The sequence below is a fragment of the Cervus elaphus genome, chromosome 15 (genome assembly GCF_910594005.1).
Source record: "Cervus elaphus chromosome 15, mCerEla1.1, whole genome shotgun sequence".
Lineage (NCBI taxonomy): Eukaryota > Metazoa > Chordata > Mammalia > Artiodactyla > Cervidae > Cervus > Cervus elaphus.
The window spans coordinates 10,997,975-11,017,868 of NC_057829.1; the positions used below are offsets into that span (position 1 = coordinate 10,997,975).

The 19,894-nt window shown below is 39.6% G+C and overlaps 1 protein-coding gene across 3 annotated transcripts in view; it reads left to right on the forward strand.

Annotated features, from left to right (window-relative positions):
• Positions 1–19,894, forward strand: part of FMN2 (formin 2) — a 336,826-nt gene that overhangs the window by 257,395 nt on the left and 59,537 nt on the right. For all 3 annotated transcript variants that reach the window (XM_043926779.1, XM_043926781.1, XM_043926780.1), the window contains one exon: positions 9,012–9,104. In XM_043926779.1, the coding sequence (XP_043782714.1) occupies positions 9,012–9,104 (93 nt within the window). The remainder of the gene's footprint in view (positions 1–9,011; positions 9,105–19,894) is intronic.

Consider the following 19,894-nt stretch of genomic DNA (forward strand, 5'->3'; position numbering starts at 1 on the left):
AAAAAAGTCAGTTTGCATTCCAATCCCAAAGAAGGGCAATACCAAGAATGTTCAAACTACCCTGTAGTTGCACTCATTTTACATGCTAGCAAGGTTATGCTCAAAACCCTTCAAGCTAGGCTTCAGCAGTACATGAACTGAGAACTTCCAGATGTCCAAGCTGGGTTTTGAAGAGGCAGAGGAACCAGAGATCAAATGACCAACATTCACTGCATCATGGAGAAAGCAAGGGAGTTCCAGAAAAACATCTACTTCTGTTTCATTGACTACACAAAAGCCTTTGACTGTGTATTTCACAACAAACTGGGCAATTCTTAAAGAGATAGGAATACCAGACCACTCTATCTGTCTTCTGAGAAATCTGTATGTGAGTCAAGAAGTAACAGTTAGAACAGTACATGGAACAATTGACTGGTTCCACATTGGGAAAGGAGTAGGACAAGGTTGTATATTGTCACCCTACTTATTTAACTTATATGCAGAGTACATTATGTGAAATGCCAGGCTAGATGAAGCACAAGCCTGGATGAAGCACAGGCTGGAATCAAGATTGCCAAGAGCAATATCAGCCACCTCAGATATGCAGATGATACCATTCTAATGGCAGGAAATGAAGAGGAACTAAAGAGCTTCTTGATGAGGGTGAAGGAGGAAAGGGTGAAAGAGGAAAGCTGGCTTAAAACACAACATTCAAAAAACTAAGATCTTGGCTTCCAGTCCCATCACTTTATGGCAAACTGAAGGGGAAAAAGTGGAAACAGTGCCATAGTTTATTTTGGGGGCTCCAAAACCACTGTGGATGGTGACTGCAGCCATGAAATTAAAATACAGTTGCTCCTTCACAGCAAACTTTGAGAAACGTAGGAAAAATTGAGAAACCTAGATAGCATATTGAAAAGCAGAGACATCATTTTGCCAACAAAGGACCATATAGTCAAAGCAATGATTTTTCCAGTAGTCGTGTACAGATGTGAGAGATGGACCATAAAGAAGGCTGAGTGCTGAAGAACTGATGCTTTCAATTTGTGGTGCAGGAGAAGACTCTTGACTTTGCTCGGGAAATGCAAATCAGAACCACAATGTGATATTACCTCACACTTTTCAGAATGGCTGTCATTGAAAAGCACAAATAACAAATATTGGTAAGGACATGGAGAAAAGGGAACCCTTGTGCACTGTTCTTGGGAATGTAAATTGGTGCAGTCTCTGTGGAAAACACTATGGAAGATTTACAAAAAACTAAAAATAGAGCTACCATATGAACCAGCAATTCCACTCCTGGGTATATGTCTTAAAAAAAAAACACAAACACAAATTTGAAAAGATACATACATCCCTATACTTATAGCAACATTATTCACAGTTATCAAGATATGGAAGCAACCTAAATGTCCATCAGCAGGTGAATGGATAAAGAAGATGTACACACACACACACACACACACACACACACAAACACATACACAATGGAACACTACTCAGCCATAAAAAGGAATGAAATTTTGCCACTTACAACAACATGGATAGAATTAGAAGGTACTGTGCAGAGTGAAAAAAGGTAGAAAGAAAAATACTGTGTGATATCACTTACACATGGAAACTATAAAATATTGCAAAATAGTGGATTTAGTAAAAAAAAAAAAAAAAAAAAGCACACTCACAGTTATAGAGAACAAACTAGTAGTTAATAGTTGGGTGAGGGAAGGGAGAGGGATGATATGGGGAGTGAGGAGTGGTTGGTAAAAACTGTCATGTATGAAATAAACTACACGGATGTATTTTATAACACAGAGAACATAGCCAATATTTTAAAATAACTATAAATGGAGTATAACTTTTAAAATTCTTTGTCACTATATTGTATGCCTGGAACTTACATAATTTGTACATCAATTATACTTCAATAAAGAGAAGGTAGGGGACTTCCTTTTGTGGTCCAGTGATTAAGAATCCACCTGCCAATGCAGGGGACACAGGTTTGATCACTGGTCCAGGGAAATTCCACCTGCTGAGGAGCAACTAAGGCCGTGTGCCACAACTACTGAAGCCTGTGTGCCTAGAGCCTGTGCTCTGCAGCAAGAGAAGCCACTGAAATGTGAAATCTGTGCACTGCAATGAAGAGCAGCCCCTGCTTGCTGCAACTAGAGAAAGCCCAAGTGCAGCAATGAATACCCAGTGAAGCCAAAAGTAAAATAGTAAATAAATAAAAATTTAAAAATGAACTTCTGTTTAATAAAAATGAAGAGAAAGAAAAGAAAAGGTAGGCACTTCCTTGGAGATCCAGTGGTTAAAATTTTGGGCTTCTAGTGCAGGGGGCTTAAGTTCTATTTCTGGTCTGGGAACTAAGATCCCATGTGTGCTGGTGTAGTCAAAAATAAATTAATTAAATTTAAAGGAAAAGAAAAAGTAATCTCCCTTGTTGAGTTAGGTTTTGATTCTTCAGAATTTTTTTGACGAGAGAGTAGATGCTTTAGTTATCTACTGTTATGTGATCAGAATACGTGTTTGAAACAAAACTTGCTATCCTAAGATTAGCCTCCCTTCTGTGCCGGATGACAGTAAGGTGAGGAGGTGAATGAGAGGCAAGCAGAGGTCAGAACTAAATGAAGGACTGTCTTAAGATGGGAGATGAATCAGTAGAAAGGCTGACCTCAGTAGCACTGAGCCTCATCACTGGAAATGTCCCCATGTGTGCCCTAAGCCTGGAACTGTGCATGCCTGCATGGCACTTAATCTTCATGACTTCATCATGTCTTTTTTTTTTTTTTTTTTTTTGAGGCTAATTACTTTACAATATTGTAGTGGTTTTGCCATACATTAACATGAATCCACCACAGGTGTACATGTGTTCCCCATCCTGAACCCCCCTCCCACCTCTCTCCCCTTCCCATCCCTCTGCGTCATCCCAGTGCACCAGCCCCAAGCACCCTGTCTCATGGATTGAACCGGGACTGGTGATCCGTTTCACATATGATAATATACATGTTTCAGTGCCATTCTCCCAAATCATCCCACCCTCGGCCTCTCCCACAGAGTCCAAAAGACTGTTCTATACATCTGTGTCTCTTTTGCTGTCTCACATACAGGGTTATCGTTACCACCTTTCTAAATTCCATATATATGCATTAGTATACTGTATTGGTGTTTTCCTTTCTGGTTTACTTCACTCTGTATAATGGGCTCCAGTTTCATCCACCTCATTAGAACTGATTCAAATGTATTCTTTTTAATGGCTGAGTAATATTCCCTTCTGTATATGTACCACAGCTTTCTTATCCATTCGTTTGCTGATGGACATCTAGGTTGCTTCCATGTCTTACACATGTTATAATGTTTTGGTGTCATTCAGTATATTCAATGTTGAAGCTTAAAGAATCAATACCACTGTCTCTTCCTAAATTCTACAGGGTACAAACTTGTGGAGTTTTGTTATATAAAATTATGCTGTTTACATAGATACTACATATGTCAAATAAGTAGTTTAGAATTATTTTAGTTTTGCTTTGGACTGCCCTCACTTAATAGAGTGAATGCATTTAGATGATCTAAGTGACCTCTATGGTATTGCTTATGATAATAAGTAAATGTTGGCTTTTCGTGCTTCCTGAGGCCTCATTGAGAAGAAGGGCCGTTGCCAACAATGTGCACTCCCCATGTCATGTGTTTATGCTGAGACCAGCTCCCCGCCAGAAAACAACTTGGAGGCTTGCTCACACCGCACAGAGGTTCATGCCTTTGCTGACTCTGAAGTTCTGGTCCCTCCTCTCTTAGAACAGAGATACCTTGAGGGGTATCACAGCGGGTGACAGAGAGCTGGAGGGTCATCTAGTCCAGCTGTGTCACCCACAACATCCACACACATCATGTGGCCGTTGATCGCTAGTGTGAGGTAGATCAGGGTTAGTGATGACCAGTAAAGAGTGCAATAATAGTATGGGAAATGCTAACATGTCTGAGTTTGTCCCTATAAATGTCATTCCCACAATCTGAAGCATTGCCTCAGTGCAATGCTTGGGAGAGGAGAGTTCCCTGTTCTTGTTGCGTGTTAGAAGCTGTCCCTCTGGTGGTGGTGGTAATTGTAGCAAACATGATAATCCTCTTATTGTGTATCCAGTAGTCTTCTGCATATTTTATCTATGTAAAACCCTTTCATCTTCATAGCAAAGTAGACACTACTATTAACCCCATATTACAAATGAAGAAACTGAGGCACAGAGGGGGTGCATACCTGGCCAAAGACTCACAGCTTGTAAGTAAACTATAAACCCAGTCTCCAGAACCCATGCTGTTAGCCTCCAGGCCATCCTGCTCTGCTACTGTTGCTGATAAAACTAAAGATAATAGCAGTAATGGTGGTGAAAACTTACATGGGCCTTACCATGTACCAGGCTCCGTTCTAAGTGCTCTACATGCATTGACTGACATTCCTTGTAACAGTCCGAAGAAGCAGGTTCCATCACTGTGTATTACAGATAAAAAGCCTCAGGCACAGAAAAACGGACTGTCTTTTTGAAAGTTACAGCTGTTACGTTTTATCTTTTTGTTGCTTTTACCTCTTAAATTTTTGTAGCCTGTGCACTTGATCTGTCAATGGAAGTGCATCACTTGTGTATGGAGAGTGACCCCAAATACTGAGAATTCCTCTCATTGGAACTCACTGGTCCCACTCAGTCCTGGTCTCCTTATAATATCTGACATTTCCTTCTAAATCTTCTGTCTTCATAGCCTTCTCTTCCTCTGCTTCTTCATTACAGTTGGCATTGCTCAGGTGTTCAACCTTGGCTTGCTCTTCTTCTCACTAGACATGCTTTCTCAAGTGGTCTTATTCAGAGTTTTCCTATATCACTCTGATCTGCAGACTTACACACCCAGCTGCTTGCTGGCAGCTACACATGAATGTTCCACTGGCATCTTAAAACTCAGCGAGTTCAAAAGCAAATTAATTTTCTTTTCTCTGAAAAATACTCTTCTTCCTGTGTGCTTCATCCCAAAGCCTCCAAAGCTATGAACCCAGTCAGCATCCTTCTTTCCCCTCCCTCCTTCACACAATAATGCACATTAGAATCACTGTTTTAATCTTTTTTGTGTCTTGTACCTGGAGATTACTTTTCAAAATGACTAGGATGAAAGCCTTGGCACGTAGACTCAGAAAAGCCTCAATTAACAAACTGAAGAGTAACAATCATATGATCATTTTAATAGATGAAGGAAAAGCTTTTGACAGAATTCAACTTCTGTTTACAATAAGAACTCTCCACAAAGTGGATATAGAGGGAATGTACCTCAACATAACAAAATCTCTGTAGGATAAGCCCACAGCAAACATCACACTCACTGCTGAAAAGCAAGAAGCATTTTCTCTAAGGTCAGGAGCCAAACAAGGATGTCCATCTTGCCACTTTTATTCACCATAGTTTTAGAAGTCCTAGCCACAGCAATCAGACAAGGAAAAGAAATAAAAGGAATCCAAATAGGAATGGGAGAAGTAAAACTGTCACTGTTTTATTTGTTATTTGCAGATAACATGATACTATATATAAAAATTTCTAAAGACACTGCCAAAAAACTACCAGAACTAATAAATGAATTTAGTAAAGGTAAAGGGTACAAAATTTAATAGAGTAGTCCCCCACATATTAATGTGAACCTTCAGGTTGCAGGCTGTCAATGATGCGAACATTGTCCACATATCCAGCCACATAAGTCGGCTCGTGTGTCTGGCGCACATTGTCACTCGTGTGCATTCCCTAAAGCACTGTGCTTTAGTGTGCTTTGCAGTTGTGAAGAGCACAGTGGGGGAGTGTCTTTATTTCACGCTCAGGATGTCTGAACACAAGCACAGAACAGCAGTGAAAAGCCGATTGTGTTAGTTGGGTACCTGGACTATCTTTGTTGGACTTAGGACCAAATTGGACTTATGAACGTGCTCTCAGAACAGAGCTTGATTGTATATAGGGGACTTACTATACACAGAAATCTGCAGCATTTCCATACACTGATAATGATTATGTGAAAGAAAACTTAAGAAAATGATCCATTTACAACTGCATCAAGAAAAATATACCTGTGAATAAATTTAACCAAGGAGGGGAAAGACCTGAAAACTCTTAAGATGTTGATGAAAGAAGCTAAAGACAAGACAAAGACATACCATGACTATGGATTGGAAGAATTAATGTTGCTAAAATGTCCATACTTCCCAAGGTAATCTGCATAGTTGCTAACAAAATACCAGTGGAATTTTTCATAAAACTGGAATAAATTCTAAAATTTGTATGGAACCACAAACGACCCCAAAGCAATCTTGAGAAAGGACAAAGCCGAAGCTATCACATTCCCTGACTTCAGACTACACTACAAAGAAACAGTAATCAAAACATGATTGGTACTGGCAGGAAAACAGACTCATGTATCACTGGAACAAAATAGAAAGTCCAGAAATAAATTCACACTTACATGGTCAATTAATATATGTCAGAGAAATCAATAATATATGGTGGGGGAAAGGCAGCCACTTCAATAAATGCTTTTGGGGAAACTGGACAGCCACTTGCAAAACAATGACACTGGACTATTTTCTTACACCATATTCAGAGGTAAAGTGGTTAAAGACTCGAATGTAAGACCTGAAACCACAAAATACCTACAGGAAAACATAGGCAGTATATTTTTTTTCATCTTAGGTCCTAGGGATATCTTTTTAGATATGTTTCCTCAGGCAAGGGTAAGAAAAGCAAAAATAAACAAATGGGACTGTCAAACAAAAAAGCATTTCTACAGCCAAAGAACCATCAAAATGAAAGGGCAGCCTGCTGTATAGGAGAAGATGATTTGTGAATAATATACTGGATGAAGGCTTAATATTCAAGTTGTATCAAGAAATCTTATAGCCTAATATTAAAAGGAACAAACAATCCAGTTAAACACTGCAGAGGACCTGAACACTCATTTCTCCAAAGGACAAAAACACAGCCAACAAACACATGATGAAGGTTCTCAACATCGCTAATCATCAGGAAAACACAAATCAAAACCAATGCGCTATCACCTAACTTCTGTTAGAATGACCATTATCAAAAAGACAAGAAATAACTATTGGCGAGGAGAATGTGGAGAAAACGGAACCCTCATTCACTGTCGCTGGGCATGTAAATTCATGCAGCTACTGTAGAGAACAGTATGACGATTCCTCAAAAAATTGAAAATAGAAATATCATCAGTCCAGTTCAGTTGCTCAGTCGTGTCTGACTCTTTGCGACCCCATGGACTTCAGCACACCAGGCCTCCCTTTCCATCACCAACTCCCAGAGTTTACTCAAACTCATGTCCACTGAGTCGGTGATGCCATCCAGCCATCTCATCCTCTGTCATCCCCTTCTCCTCCTGCCCCCAATCTTTCCCAGCATCAGGGTCTTTTCCAATGAGTCAGCTCTTTGCATCAGGTGGCCAAAGTATTGGAGTTTCAGCCTCAGCATCAGTACTTCCAATGAATATTCAGGACTAATTTCCTTTAGAATTGAATGTTTGGATCTCCTTGCAGTCCAAAGGACTCTCAAGAGTCTTCTCCAACACCACAGTTCAAAAGCATCAATTCTTTGGCGCTCAGCTTTCTTTATAGTCCAACTCTCACATCCATACATGGCCACTGGAAAAACCATAGCTTTGACTAGACGGACCTTTGTTGGCAAAGTAATGTCTCTGCTTTTTAATATGCTGTCTAGGTTGGTCATAACTTTCCTTCCAAGGAATAAGTGTCTTTTAATTTCATGGCTGCAATCACCATCTGCAGTGATTTTGGAGCCCCCCAAAATTAAGTCTGACATTGTTTCCACTCTTTCCCCATCTATTTGCCATGAAGTGATGGGACCAGAGGCCATGATCTTAGTTTTCTGAATGTTGAGTTTTAAAGCCAACTTTTTCACTCTCTCCTTTCACTTTTATCAGGAGGCTCTTTAGTTCTTCTTCACTTTCTGGAGTAAGGGTGGTGTCGTCTGCATATCTGAGGTCATTAATATTTCTTCAGGCAATCTTGATTCCAGCTTGTGCTTCATCCAGTCCAGGGTTTCTCATGATGTACTCTGCATATAAGTTAAATAAGCAGGGTGACAACATACAGCCTTGATGTACTCCTTTCCCTATTTGGAACCAGTTCTGAGCTCCAGTTCTGGGTATTTATACAAGTAAAAATGCTAATTGAAAATGATGTATATACCCCTATGTTTGTTGAAGCCTAATTTATAAATAGCCAAGATTTAGAAGGAACCTGGGTATCAACCAATAGATGAATGGATAAAGAAGACATGTTTTACATATACATGTGTGTATATCTGTTTTGTATATATATATACACACACACTCGTTTTACCTACACACACAGTGGAATGTTATTCAGCCATGGAAAAAGGAAAGATTCCTACTTGAGCAGCACAAATGGACCTGGAGGGTATTATGCTAAGTGGAATATGTCAGACGAGAAAGACCAATGTTGTATGACTGTCAGTTATGTGTGGAATCCAAAAAGCAAAACAAATGATCAAACAAAACAGAAAAGATACATTGATACAGAGAATAAGCTTGTGGTTGCTTGGGTAGGGGTGCAGGGATGGTTGAAAAAGGCATGTGGACAAGAGGTATAATCTTGCATTTAATATAAAATAAGTAATGGGGTTTAATATACAGCATGAGGAATATACTCAGTAATATTGTAATAGCTTTGTATGGTCACAGATAGTTACTAGACTCACCATGGTATTCATTCCATAATGTATTTAAATGTTGAATCACTGTTGTATACCTGAAACTAACATAATGTTGTACATCAACTATAATATTTTTAATTTCTTTTTATAATCCCCTAAAGTGAAGCCTTGATGATAGACTTCTTTTGACAGCATTAGATGCTGACATTTATCAGTTATCATGGTTAACAGGATTTCCTAAAACAATTTGTAATTGTTTTAATGCACCATTAGTAGTGTGACATTCTGAACACTGTCTCTCTTTAATTTCAGCCTGTGAAGTTGAAGCAGGGAAAGTTTACCAAGTGTCCTCAAAAGAGCACATCCAGCCTTTCAAAGAAAACATGGAACAATTTATTATTCAAGGTAAATTCTGAAAAGATGCTGCACTTCCCTCCCTGCTCAGCAGAAAGGTAGAAGGCATTTTAAAAAATAGGCATTGGTTTAAAAAGAGTTATTTTAACATCACAGAAAAATAAATGATGTTGTATCATAAATCACACAGTTGTGACAGACGAGCAATTAGCTAAATATGCTGTTTTGTGGATAATATTCATTATTACTGTTTTTTAATGACAGTAAATACAGTAGTTATTAGTTAAAATGGCATATACTTATAAAGGCATTACAATTTTTATGCTGTTTGTAATAGAAAGTTAGATATTCTTTAAAGTCTTATCTACACATACAACTTCAGTTCAACTTGGTATTTGCTTTATCAAAACATTGTGCTACAAAACAAAGTACATTGACGATTTTCTGATCTTTAAAACATTATATTCTATTTTTATAGGATGTATAAATAATCCTGGATATTTAACACCTTTTCCCCAAGGACCATAAACACTTTATAAATATTATGTTCTTGATTCTTCCTGTATTCCTATGAAATAAGCAGCAGTGGAAAATTTCAAGCAGTATTAAAGGAACAAAAAAAATTTAATAGGAGAAATTTATTAATCTATTGCTGTTTGAAATCCTTGAAACATGATTATATCAAAGGACTCACTACTCCACACATTTCTGCTTTGGAATATTGCATATCTTCTGAAGATCAGATCTGTATGAAGCTGTGCTCTGGGGAGGCTCTCCTAGTTCAGGAATTCTCCAGAGGCTGATGTGGCCTGAGACTGAAGCCTAGCGGTGCTCTGAAGACTGGCTTCATCTTCTGTCATTTTACAGGTTGTTCGGGTGTCTGTAATGATGATAACATAGTGAATGAGGTATACTGGAATTTGATTAAACATTAAGCACAGCTCTTTTTTAAATGAGACAATACCATTTAATCATTTAAATTAATTGTGATCTTAGAAACAGAAGTTTGGTCCATCATATATCAAAGCGGTTGTCACTTTCATATCCTCAGGGCCTCATAGCTGAGACTAGAACATCTGCTCACTGATTCCTAAATAGTCCTTGACTGAAATCCATGTTCTGTAGGATCCTGTCCGCTCACTCCACTCTTAATGGTGAAGGAAAGTAAATCTTGGTTTTTCGTCCAGTGGGCCTTTAGGATCAAGAGCCTGTAATTTTATGGAATATTCTTTTTTGCTTATGGGTAAAAAGTAGTCCTTAACTCTATAACTCATTAAAAAAGAAGTCAAACAATTTGCTAGATTTCACATCTAAAACATTAATCAGTGTGTGATTCATATAGTTGGTCACATCATATGTGATTATATTATATAATATTCTGAATCTGTATTTTGTAGACCAAGTCCTGAATTTTTCTTTTGACTTCATCTTTTTGAATGAAGAGCAAAATTGTGTTTTTGCGACCCAGGTAGAATTTAGAAATTGTGCTTATAAATCATACATGATCAGCCATATCTAATCTTTCAAAATCATTATGATGATTCCAAGGTTGTGTGAGACCCTCAGAATTTGCCCAGTAGTTCACTTGGGTGGAGACCGTATCCCTTCAGACTAAATGGATAGGTATCAATTCATGTTTTACTGGTCTTCTGTATTGTATCTCCTTTATTATGAAATTCAGGTGTTAGTAATTCTGCTTCTGCATGACTTCACAAAGAAACAATGACTCTTGTAAAGATAAAACCTTTTTATCCTTATAGGTGTGAAATACTTCACCTTATTACCATTAGGTTAATCCTCATTGAGTTGGACATGACTGAGTGACTTTCACTTTCACTTTTGGGCTTCCCTAGTGGTCAGCTGGTAAAGAATCTGCCTGCAATGTGGGAGACCTGGTTCCATCCCTGGGTTGGGAAGATCCTCTGGAGAAGAGAACGGCTGCCCCCTCCAGTATTCTGGCCTGGAGAATTCCATGGACTGTACAGTCCCATGGGGTCACAGAGTCAGACATGACTGAGTGACTTTCACTTTCAGTCCTAATTATTTATGTGACTCTTTTCTTCATGTCTCTTCATCAAGCACCTTCAGTTAGCCTTTTATTTCTTCTCTGGTTCTCTTCACGTGTTCTATGATTTTAAAAAATTTTTGAACACCTATTTGCCCAAACATTCTTTGGGGTACTGAGTCACAGCAGTGAATAAGAAAATGTTTGTGTCTTAGCGGGCATTACATTGTATGTTATCTGGAAGATGACAACAGCAAATCCTTAGGAAAAACTTATATAGATCAAATGTGTCTAAAATGTGGAAGAAAATAAAAGTCTAGCTTTAAACATGATTGCTCATGAGCCTGTGTTCAATGACATATAGTGAAAAAATGAATTTCAAAATACAGTTCTCTAAGAATATGGCCAATTTTGGATTCCATATTTTTTCTAGTTATCAGGACAAAATTCTAAAATTAAATCTATACACTAAAAATGTGTTCCATTATATATGCCAAATCTTTGTTTATAAATAGGCCTTCTTCAGTAATAAAACCATTTTCTTATATTAACCTATGTGCTCAGGTTCCTTTACATGGGTATATTCTTTTTTTTTTTTTAATAGTCCATCAAAGGCTTTTCAATGTGCTTCATTTTCTAAAGCTAAAGTCTATCTCAGACAACCCAAGAGCCTATATCCAGTGCTAACCAAACATTTTAATTGCATTAGCTCTCACAGTATAATAGAGACCTCTCTTAAGCATACTCAAAGAGCCTCTGAGTCCATCTGGTCCAGTTATCCATTGATCCACCCCCATTTGCACTCCCCATCTTTCCAGTTCTATTCAAGACAAAACTTCATGGCCTTTACTTAAACACCTCTTTGGGGGTGTCCCTTACCTCTGCTCTGAAATAGACAAATTTAGAGAGTTGAGTCCTGCTGCCATAAAGCAGATATTGATTGTAATGGTGCCACCTAAGTGCCATCCCTTATGTAGCATGAATAAATAATATTCAATTATTTATTATACAAATACTGTTCTGAGCATATGTACCCCCCCCCCACAGTTTTATATTCCTTGTGACATTTAACCATTCTCTGAGATTGTATCATTTATTTGTCCCCAAACAGTGTAAGGTCCATTAAGAGAGCACTTTGCTCTGCTTCTTGCTGTGTCCCTACACCTAGAAAAATGCCTGGAGTATAGTATCCACCATCCTGCTCACCAGACAAAAGCCCAACAACCTATATTCACACCAGGGTAGCTCAACGTTTGTTTCTTGACAGGGTGGCTGTCCTTATACAACACTAACTGCTGTCACCTTAGTCATGCCAGAGACCTGCTGCTGGAATTCACTTCTTAGCAGTACTATAATATTTCCCTTGCAAAGTTAGTTTTCTCGGTTTCTGAGATTTGTTTCTGTCTTCTCTTGAACTTCTATAATCTTCCTGTTCACTTATCTATTGCTTTAATGATAATCTCACTTCATCAACATTCAAAAAACTAAGATCATGGCATTCAGTTCCATCACTTCATGGCAAATAGATGGGGAAAAAATAGAAACAGTGACAGCTTTTATTTTCCTGGGCTCCAAAATCACCGCAGATGGTGACTGCAGCCACAAAATTAAAATATGCTTGCTCCTTGGAAAAAAAAGCTTATGACAAACCTAGACATCCACCAGACATGGAAAAATGGACTGGTTCCAGATTGGGAGAGGAGTACCTCAAGGCTATATATTGTCACCCTGCTTATTTGACTTATATGCAGGGTACATCATGTGAAATGCTGGGCTAGCTGAAGCAGAAGCTGGAATCAAGATTGTCGGGAGAAATATCAATAACCTCAGATATGCAGATGACACCACCCTTATGGCAGAAAGCGAAGAGGAACTGAAGAGCCTATTGATGAAAGTGAAAGAGGAGAGTGAAAAAGCTGGCTTAAAACTCAACATTCAAAAAACGAAGATAATGGCATGCAGTCCCATCACTTCATGGCAAATAGATGGGGAAACAATGGAAACAGTGACAGACTTCATTTTCTTGGGCTTCAAGATCACTGCCGATTTTGACTGCAGCCATGAAATTAAACGATGCTTGGCTATGACCAATGTAGACAGCATATTAAAACGCAGAGACATTACTTTGCCGACAAAGGTCTGTCTAGTCAGAGCTGTAGTTTTTGCAATAGTCATGTATGGATGTGAGAGTTGGACCATAAAAAAAAAAACACAAAACAAAAAACTGAGCACTGAAGATTTGATGCTTTTGGACTGTGGTGTTGGAGAAGACTCTTGAGCGTCCCTTGGACTGCAAGGAGATACAGCCAGTCAATCCTAAAGGAAATCAGTCCTGAATATCCATTGGAAGGACTGATGCTTAAGCTGAAGCTCCAATACTTTAGCCACATGATGTGAAGAACTGACTCATTGGAAAAGACCCTGATGCTGGGAAAGATTGAAGGCAGGAGGAGAAGGGGAGGGCAGAAGATGAGATGGTTGGGTGGCATCACCAATCTGATGGACATAAGTTTGAGTAAACTCCAGGAGTTGGTGATGGACAGGGAGGCCTGGCATACTGCAGCCCATGGGGTTGCAAAGAGTTGGATATGACTGGCTGAACTTAACTGAGACATTGTATTAGAAAACTGAGACATCACTTTGCCAACAAAGGTCCCTATAGTCTAAGCTATGGTTATTACAGTAGTCATGTACAGATGTGAGAGTTGGACCATAAGGAAGGCAGAGTAAAGACCATAAAGATCGAGGGCAGGAGGAGGAGGCAACAGAGGATGAGATAGTTGGGTGGCATCACCCACTCAATGGACATGAGTTTGAGCAAACTCCAGGAGATAGCAGTTCATGGGTTCGCAAAAAGTCAGACATGATTTAGCGACTGAACCACAACATACTCTGGTGAGAAAACAGACTCTGTTGTAAAGCTTCTCCCACACCCACCCATCACTGCGTCTGCAAACCTGGCTGAGGACCTTAGGCTTTGCCTTGAATTTGGGGGAGCAGAGACTTAAAGATTTAAGAGAGGGTACACTGACAGCCAGTCATGTATGGATGTGAGAGTTGGACTGTGAAGAAAGCTGGGCACCGAAAAATTGATGCTTTTGAACTGTGGTATTGGAGAAGACTCTTGAGAGTCCCTTGGACTGCAAGGAGATCCAACCAGTCCATCCTAAAGGAGATCAGTCCTGGGTGTTCATTGGAAGGACTGATGCTGAGGCTGAAACTCCAATACTTTGGCCACCTGATGCAAAGAGTTGACTCATTGGAAAAGACCCTGATGCTGGGAGGGACTGGGGGCAGGAGGAGAAGGGGACGACAGAGGATGAGATGGCTGGATGGCATCACCGACTCGATGGACATGAGTTTGAGTGAACTCCGGGAGTTGGTGATGGACAGGGAGGCCTGGCGTGCTGCGATTCATGGGGTCACAAAGAGTCGGACACAATTGAGTGACTGAACTGAACTGAACCACTCAAATGGCAGAAAATGAAGAGGAACTAAAGAGCCTCTTGATGAAGGTGAAAGAGGAGAGTGAAAACGCTGGCTTCAAACTCAACATTCAGAAAACCAGGATCATGACATCTGGTCTCATCACTTCGTGGCAGATAGAAGAGGAAAAAATGGAAACAGTGACAGATTTTATTTTCATGGGCTCCAAGACATGACACTATACATAGAAAATCCTAATGATGCTTCCAGAAAACCAGAGCTCATCAGTGAATTTGGTAAAGTTGCAAGTTACAAAATTAATACACAGAAGTCTCTTGCATTCCTATATACTAATAATGAAAGATCACTGCTGACAGTGACTGCAGCCATGAAATTTAAAAGATGCTTGCTTCTTGGAAGGAAAGTTATGACAAACATAGACAGCATATTAAAAAAGAAAGACATCACTTCCCCACAAAGGTCCATATAGTCCAAGCTATGGATTTTCCAGTGGTCATGTACCAATATGATATTTGGATCATTAAGAAGGCTGAGTGTCAAAGAATTGATGCTTTTGAATTGTGGTACTGGAGAAGACTTTTGAGAGTCCCTTGGACTGCAAAGAGATCAAACCAGTCAATCCAAAAGGAAATCAGTCCTGAATATTCATTGGAAGGGCTGTTGCTGCAACTGAAGCTCCAATGCTTTGGCCACCTGATGTGAAGAGCCAACTCACTGGAGAAGACCCTGATGCTGGGAGAGATTGAGGGCAGGAGGAGAAGGGGATGGCAGAGGATAAAGTAGTTAGCTAGCATCACCAACTCAATGGACACGAATTTGAGCAAACTCCAGGAGATAGTGAAAGACAGAAGACCCTTGCATGCTGCAGTCCACAGAGTTACAAAGAGATGGACATGACTCATTGGAAAAGACCCTGATGCTGGGAAAGATTGAAGACTAGAGGAGAAGGGGAGGACAGAGGATGAGATGGTTGGATGGCATCATCTACTCGATGGACATGAGTTTGAGTAAACTCCAGGAGTTGGTGATGGACAGGGAGGCCTGGCGTGCTGCAGTCCATGGGGTTGCAGAGTCAGACACAACTGAGCGACTGAACTGAACTGAACCAGTCTGATCCAGTACAGCTTTTTGAATCCTGGCAAAACTACTACATCTGAGAAGTATGCTCAGCAAATCAATGAGATGCTCCTAAAACTGCAGTGCCCACAGCTGGCATTGGTCCACAGAAAGGGCCTAATTCTTCTCCATGACAATTCCTGACCACATGTTGTACAACCAATGCTTCAAAATTTGAATAAAATGAACTATGAAGTTTTGTCCCACCTGCCATATTCACCTGACATCTCACCAACCAACTTTCACTTCTTCAAGCATCTTGACAGCTTTTTGCAGGGAAAATGTTTCCACAACCAGCAGGATTCAGAAAATGCTTTCCAAGAGTTCATCAAATCCCAAAGCACAGATTTTTATGCTTCAGGAATAAACAAACTTATTTCTCATTGGCAAAAATGTGTTGATTGTAATGGTTCCTATTTTGATTAATAAAGATGTATTTGAGCCTAGTTATAATAGTTTAAAATTCATGGTCTGAAACTGCAGTTATCCACTCCAGTATTCTTGCCTAGAGAATCCTGTAGACAGAGGAGCCTGGTGGGCTGCTGTCCATAGGTTCTCACAGAGTCAGATACAACTGAAGCGACTTAGCATGCATGCATGCATTGGAGAAGGCAAAGGCAACCCACTTCAGTATTCTTGCCTAGAGAATCCCAGGGACAGAGGAGCCTGGTGGGCTGCCGTCTGTGGGGTCGCACAGAGTCAGACACAACTGAAGTGACTTAGCAGCAGCAGCAGCAACCTAATAAAACACACAGTTGGTCTAATATTTTGGTCAATGCGTGTAATTAATTTAAGTGCTCCCTAAATGAATGGCAGAGTTATCTAAAAAATACCTTAATTTTTACTACCTTAGTAACATTTTATTTTAGTTTGATCGGTTTCATCCTCACAAACTAAAGAAATACATCCAGCATTTGTCACTAGGTTTACATCTTGTATGTTCATGCTAAGTCACTTCAGTCATGTTAGACTCTTTGTGACGCTATGGACTATAGCCCACCAGGCTCCTCTCTCCGTGGGATTCTCCAGGCAAGAATACTGGATTGAGTTTCCATGCCCTCCTCTAGGGACCGAACCCACATCTCTTACGTGTTCTGCATTGGCAAGCAGGTTCTTTACCACTCACATCACCTGGGAAGCCCAATTTAACATCATAAGTGTGTTTAAAAGATTGTGATAACAAAATGTTGATGGTGTTTTTCTGCAAGCAGTGCGTTGAGAAATGGTAGCTCAGTGTCTCCAGAAATCCGAATTGCGCCCTAAGTTTCCAGAAAATTTTTTATTTCTTTCTTTTTTCTTTTTTTTTGGTTGTGTTGCATCTTAGTTGTGGCCTGTGGGATCTTAGTTCCCTGACCAAGGATTGAACCCATGTCCCTTCATTGCAGGGTGGATTCTTAACCACTGGACCAACAGGGAAGTCCCAAGTTTGTTATTTCTAAGATTGCCCTACAAAAGAATCATCTCTCATAGGACTTTATCAAAGCTGATTACAGCAGAGAAAACAACTCCTTTTAGCTTCAAAATCATGTTTTAAAAAATGGAAAACAGAGTAATTTAAAGTATTTTCTGCCATCCCAATTTGGTTTTATGGTTGAAATATGGCTATTAGGTTTGGACAGAGAGCCTATTTTTGTTTTATTCCTTTAGTAAGAATCATTCTTCTGCCACATTGAACTGAAGTGTTTATTCAGTAAAACTTGCTCATACAATGAAGCCAAATCTGTTTTAGTATACATCACAAGGAATCATTATGAATAACTGAAACTCACTTCATTCCACTCACAACTAGCTAGGAGCTTATATTATGTAAAAAGCTGTTAAGTATCTGTTTTCTTTTTTTTTTCTTTTTTTATTAGTTGGAGGCTAATTACTTCACAACATTTCAGTGGGTTTTGTCATACATTGATATGAATCAGCCATAGAGTTACACATATTCCCCATCCCGATCCCCCCTCCCACCTCCCTCTCCACCCGATTCCTCTGGGTCTTCCCAGTGCACCAGGCCCGAGCACTTGTCTCATGCATCCCACCTGGGCTGGTGATCTGTTTCACTTTAGATAATATACATGCTGTTCTTTCGAAACATCCCACCCTCACCTTCTCCCACAGAGTTCAAAAGTATGTTCTGTACTTCTGTGTCTCTTTTTCTGTTTTGCATATAGGGTTATCGTTACAATCTTTCTAAATTCCATATATATGTGTTAGTATGCTGTAATGTTCTTTATCTTTCTGGCTTACTTCACTCTGTATAATGGGCTCTAGTTTCATCCATCTCATTAGAACTGATTCAAATGAATTCTTTTTAACGGCTGAGTAAAATTCCATGGTGTATATGTACCACAGCTTCCTTATCCATTCATCTGCTGATGGGCATCTAGGTTGCTTCCATGTCCTGGCTGTTACAAACAGTGCTGCGATGAACATTAGGGTGCATGTGTCTCTTTCAGATCTGGTTTCCTCGGTGTGTATGCCCAGAAGTGGTATTGCTGGGTCATATGGCAGTTCTATTTCCAGTTTTTTAAGAAATCTCCACACAGTTCTCCAAAGCGGCTGTACTAGTTTGCATTCCCAGCAACAGTGTAAGAGGGTTCCCTTTTCTCCACACCCTCTCCAGCATTTATTGCTTGTAGACTTTTGGATAGCAGCCATCCTGACTGGCATGTAATGGTACCTCATTGTGGTTTTGATGTGCATTTCTCTGATAATGAGTGATGTTGAGCATCTTTTCATGTGTTTGTTAGCCATCTGTATGTCTTCTTTGGAGAAATGTCTGTTTAGTTCTTTGGCCCTTTTTTGATTGGGTCATTTATTTTTCTGGAATTGAGCTGCAGGAGTTGCTTGTATATTTTTGAGATTAATCCTTTGTCTGTTTCTTCATTTGTTTTCTTTATCTGCATATAATGTTGAAGCATGATACAATAGCAGTTGGTGTATTCAGTTAAACGTTATTATGTACTGTATTACTTTAGGATTTCAAGAGCTTGAAATACAACATTTTCAAAGAATATTTATGTAGTCCCTACTAATTATTGGGGGCACTATACTAAATATTTTGTATATGTTAACAGATTAATCTATTTGCCTAAGATTCTGTGTTGTTAGTCACTCAGTCATGTCCAACTCTTTGTGACCCCTTGAACTGCAGCCTGCCAGGCTTCTCCATCTGTGGGATTTTCCAGGCAAGAATATTGGAGTGGATTGCCATCTCCTTCTCCAGGGGATCTTCCCGACCCAGGGATTGAACCCAGGGCTTCCCTGGGGGCTTAGCAGGTAAAGAATTCACCTGCAGTGGGGAGATCTGGGTTCGAACCCTGGGTTGGAAAGATCCCCTAGAGAAGGAATGGCTACTCACTCCAGTATTCTGACTGGAGAATCCCATGGACCGTATAGTCCATGGGGTCACAAAGAGTCAGACACAACTGAGCGACTTTCACTTTCTTTCTCCTGTTTTGCAAGGAGGCTCTTTACCATCTGAGCCACCAGGGAAGCCTAAGATTACAAAGCTAATTTCAGAGGCAGAATCAGAATAGAATACACATCACTGGAGTCTCATTCTAGGGTGCTTTAAATTTCATAAATCATTTACTTGGTGCATCTAGAATAGTCAAAAAGTTTCTTCCTTTCTCAGTCTTAAATTCTATATTTTACAAAAGAAAAAAAATGACGCAAGGGCAGTTGGAAGAACGTCCTTCCTGAAAGTGTTATGCATTGTGTTGCTTTGTTGTTTTCTCTTAAACTTTTCTGTGGTTCTAGAATTACTTCTGGAAACAAACCATTTTGTTACAGCAGCCCAAAGCAGATTTTTGTAAGAAAGTAGGTTAACATTGGAGACTTTTCAAAGTGAAGTCATGGAACATCTATCCTGTTTCGTAATATGGTTAATGATTGACCTGTAGCTTTATGTAAGCATTCTAAAAAACCAAAAGGGAAAGGGGAAACATACCTCTGCTACCATCTCCCAGGATTGCAATGTATGGCAAAAGCCACTACAATATTGTAAAGTAATTACCCTCCAACTAATAAAAATAAATGGGAAAAAAGAAAATTCAGGCAGTCCTGCAGAGGGCCTGCATAACAGTCCACAGTGGCTTTGCAGATGCGTGCAGACCTTCAAACAAACACTGTCTTGAGGTGGTGAAATAGCAGTCCAAGCTGGCAACTGTTTACGTCATGATGCAGTCACTGACATTTCCCAAGTGGCCACAGGTTTGATTTCACGCCCAGTTCCAATATTTATAACCATTTTGCCCTGCTCCTTTCTGTCTTTTAATTT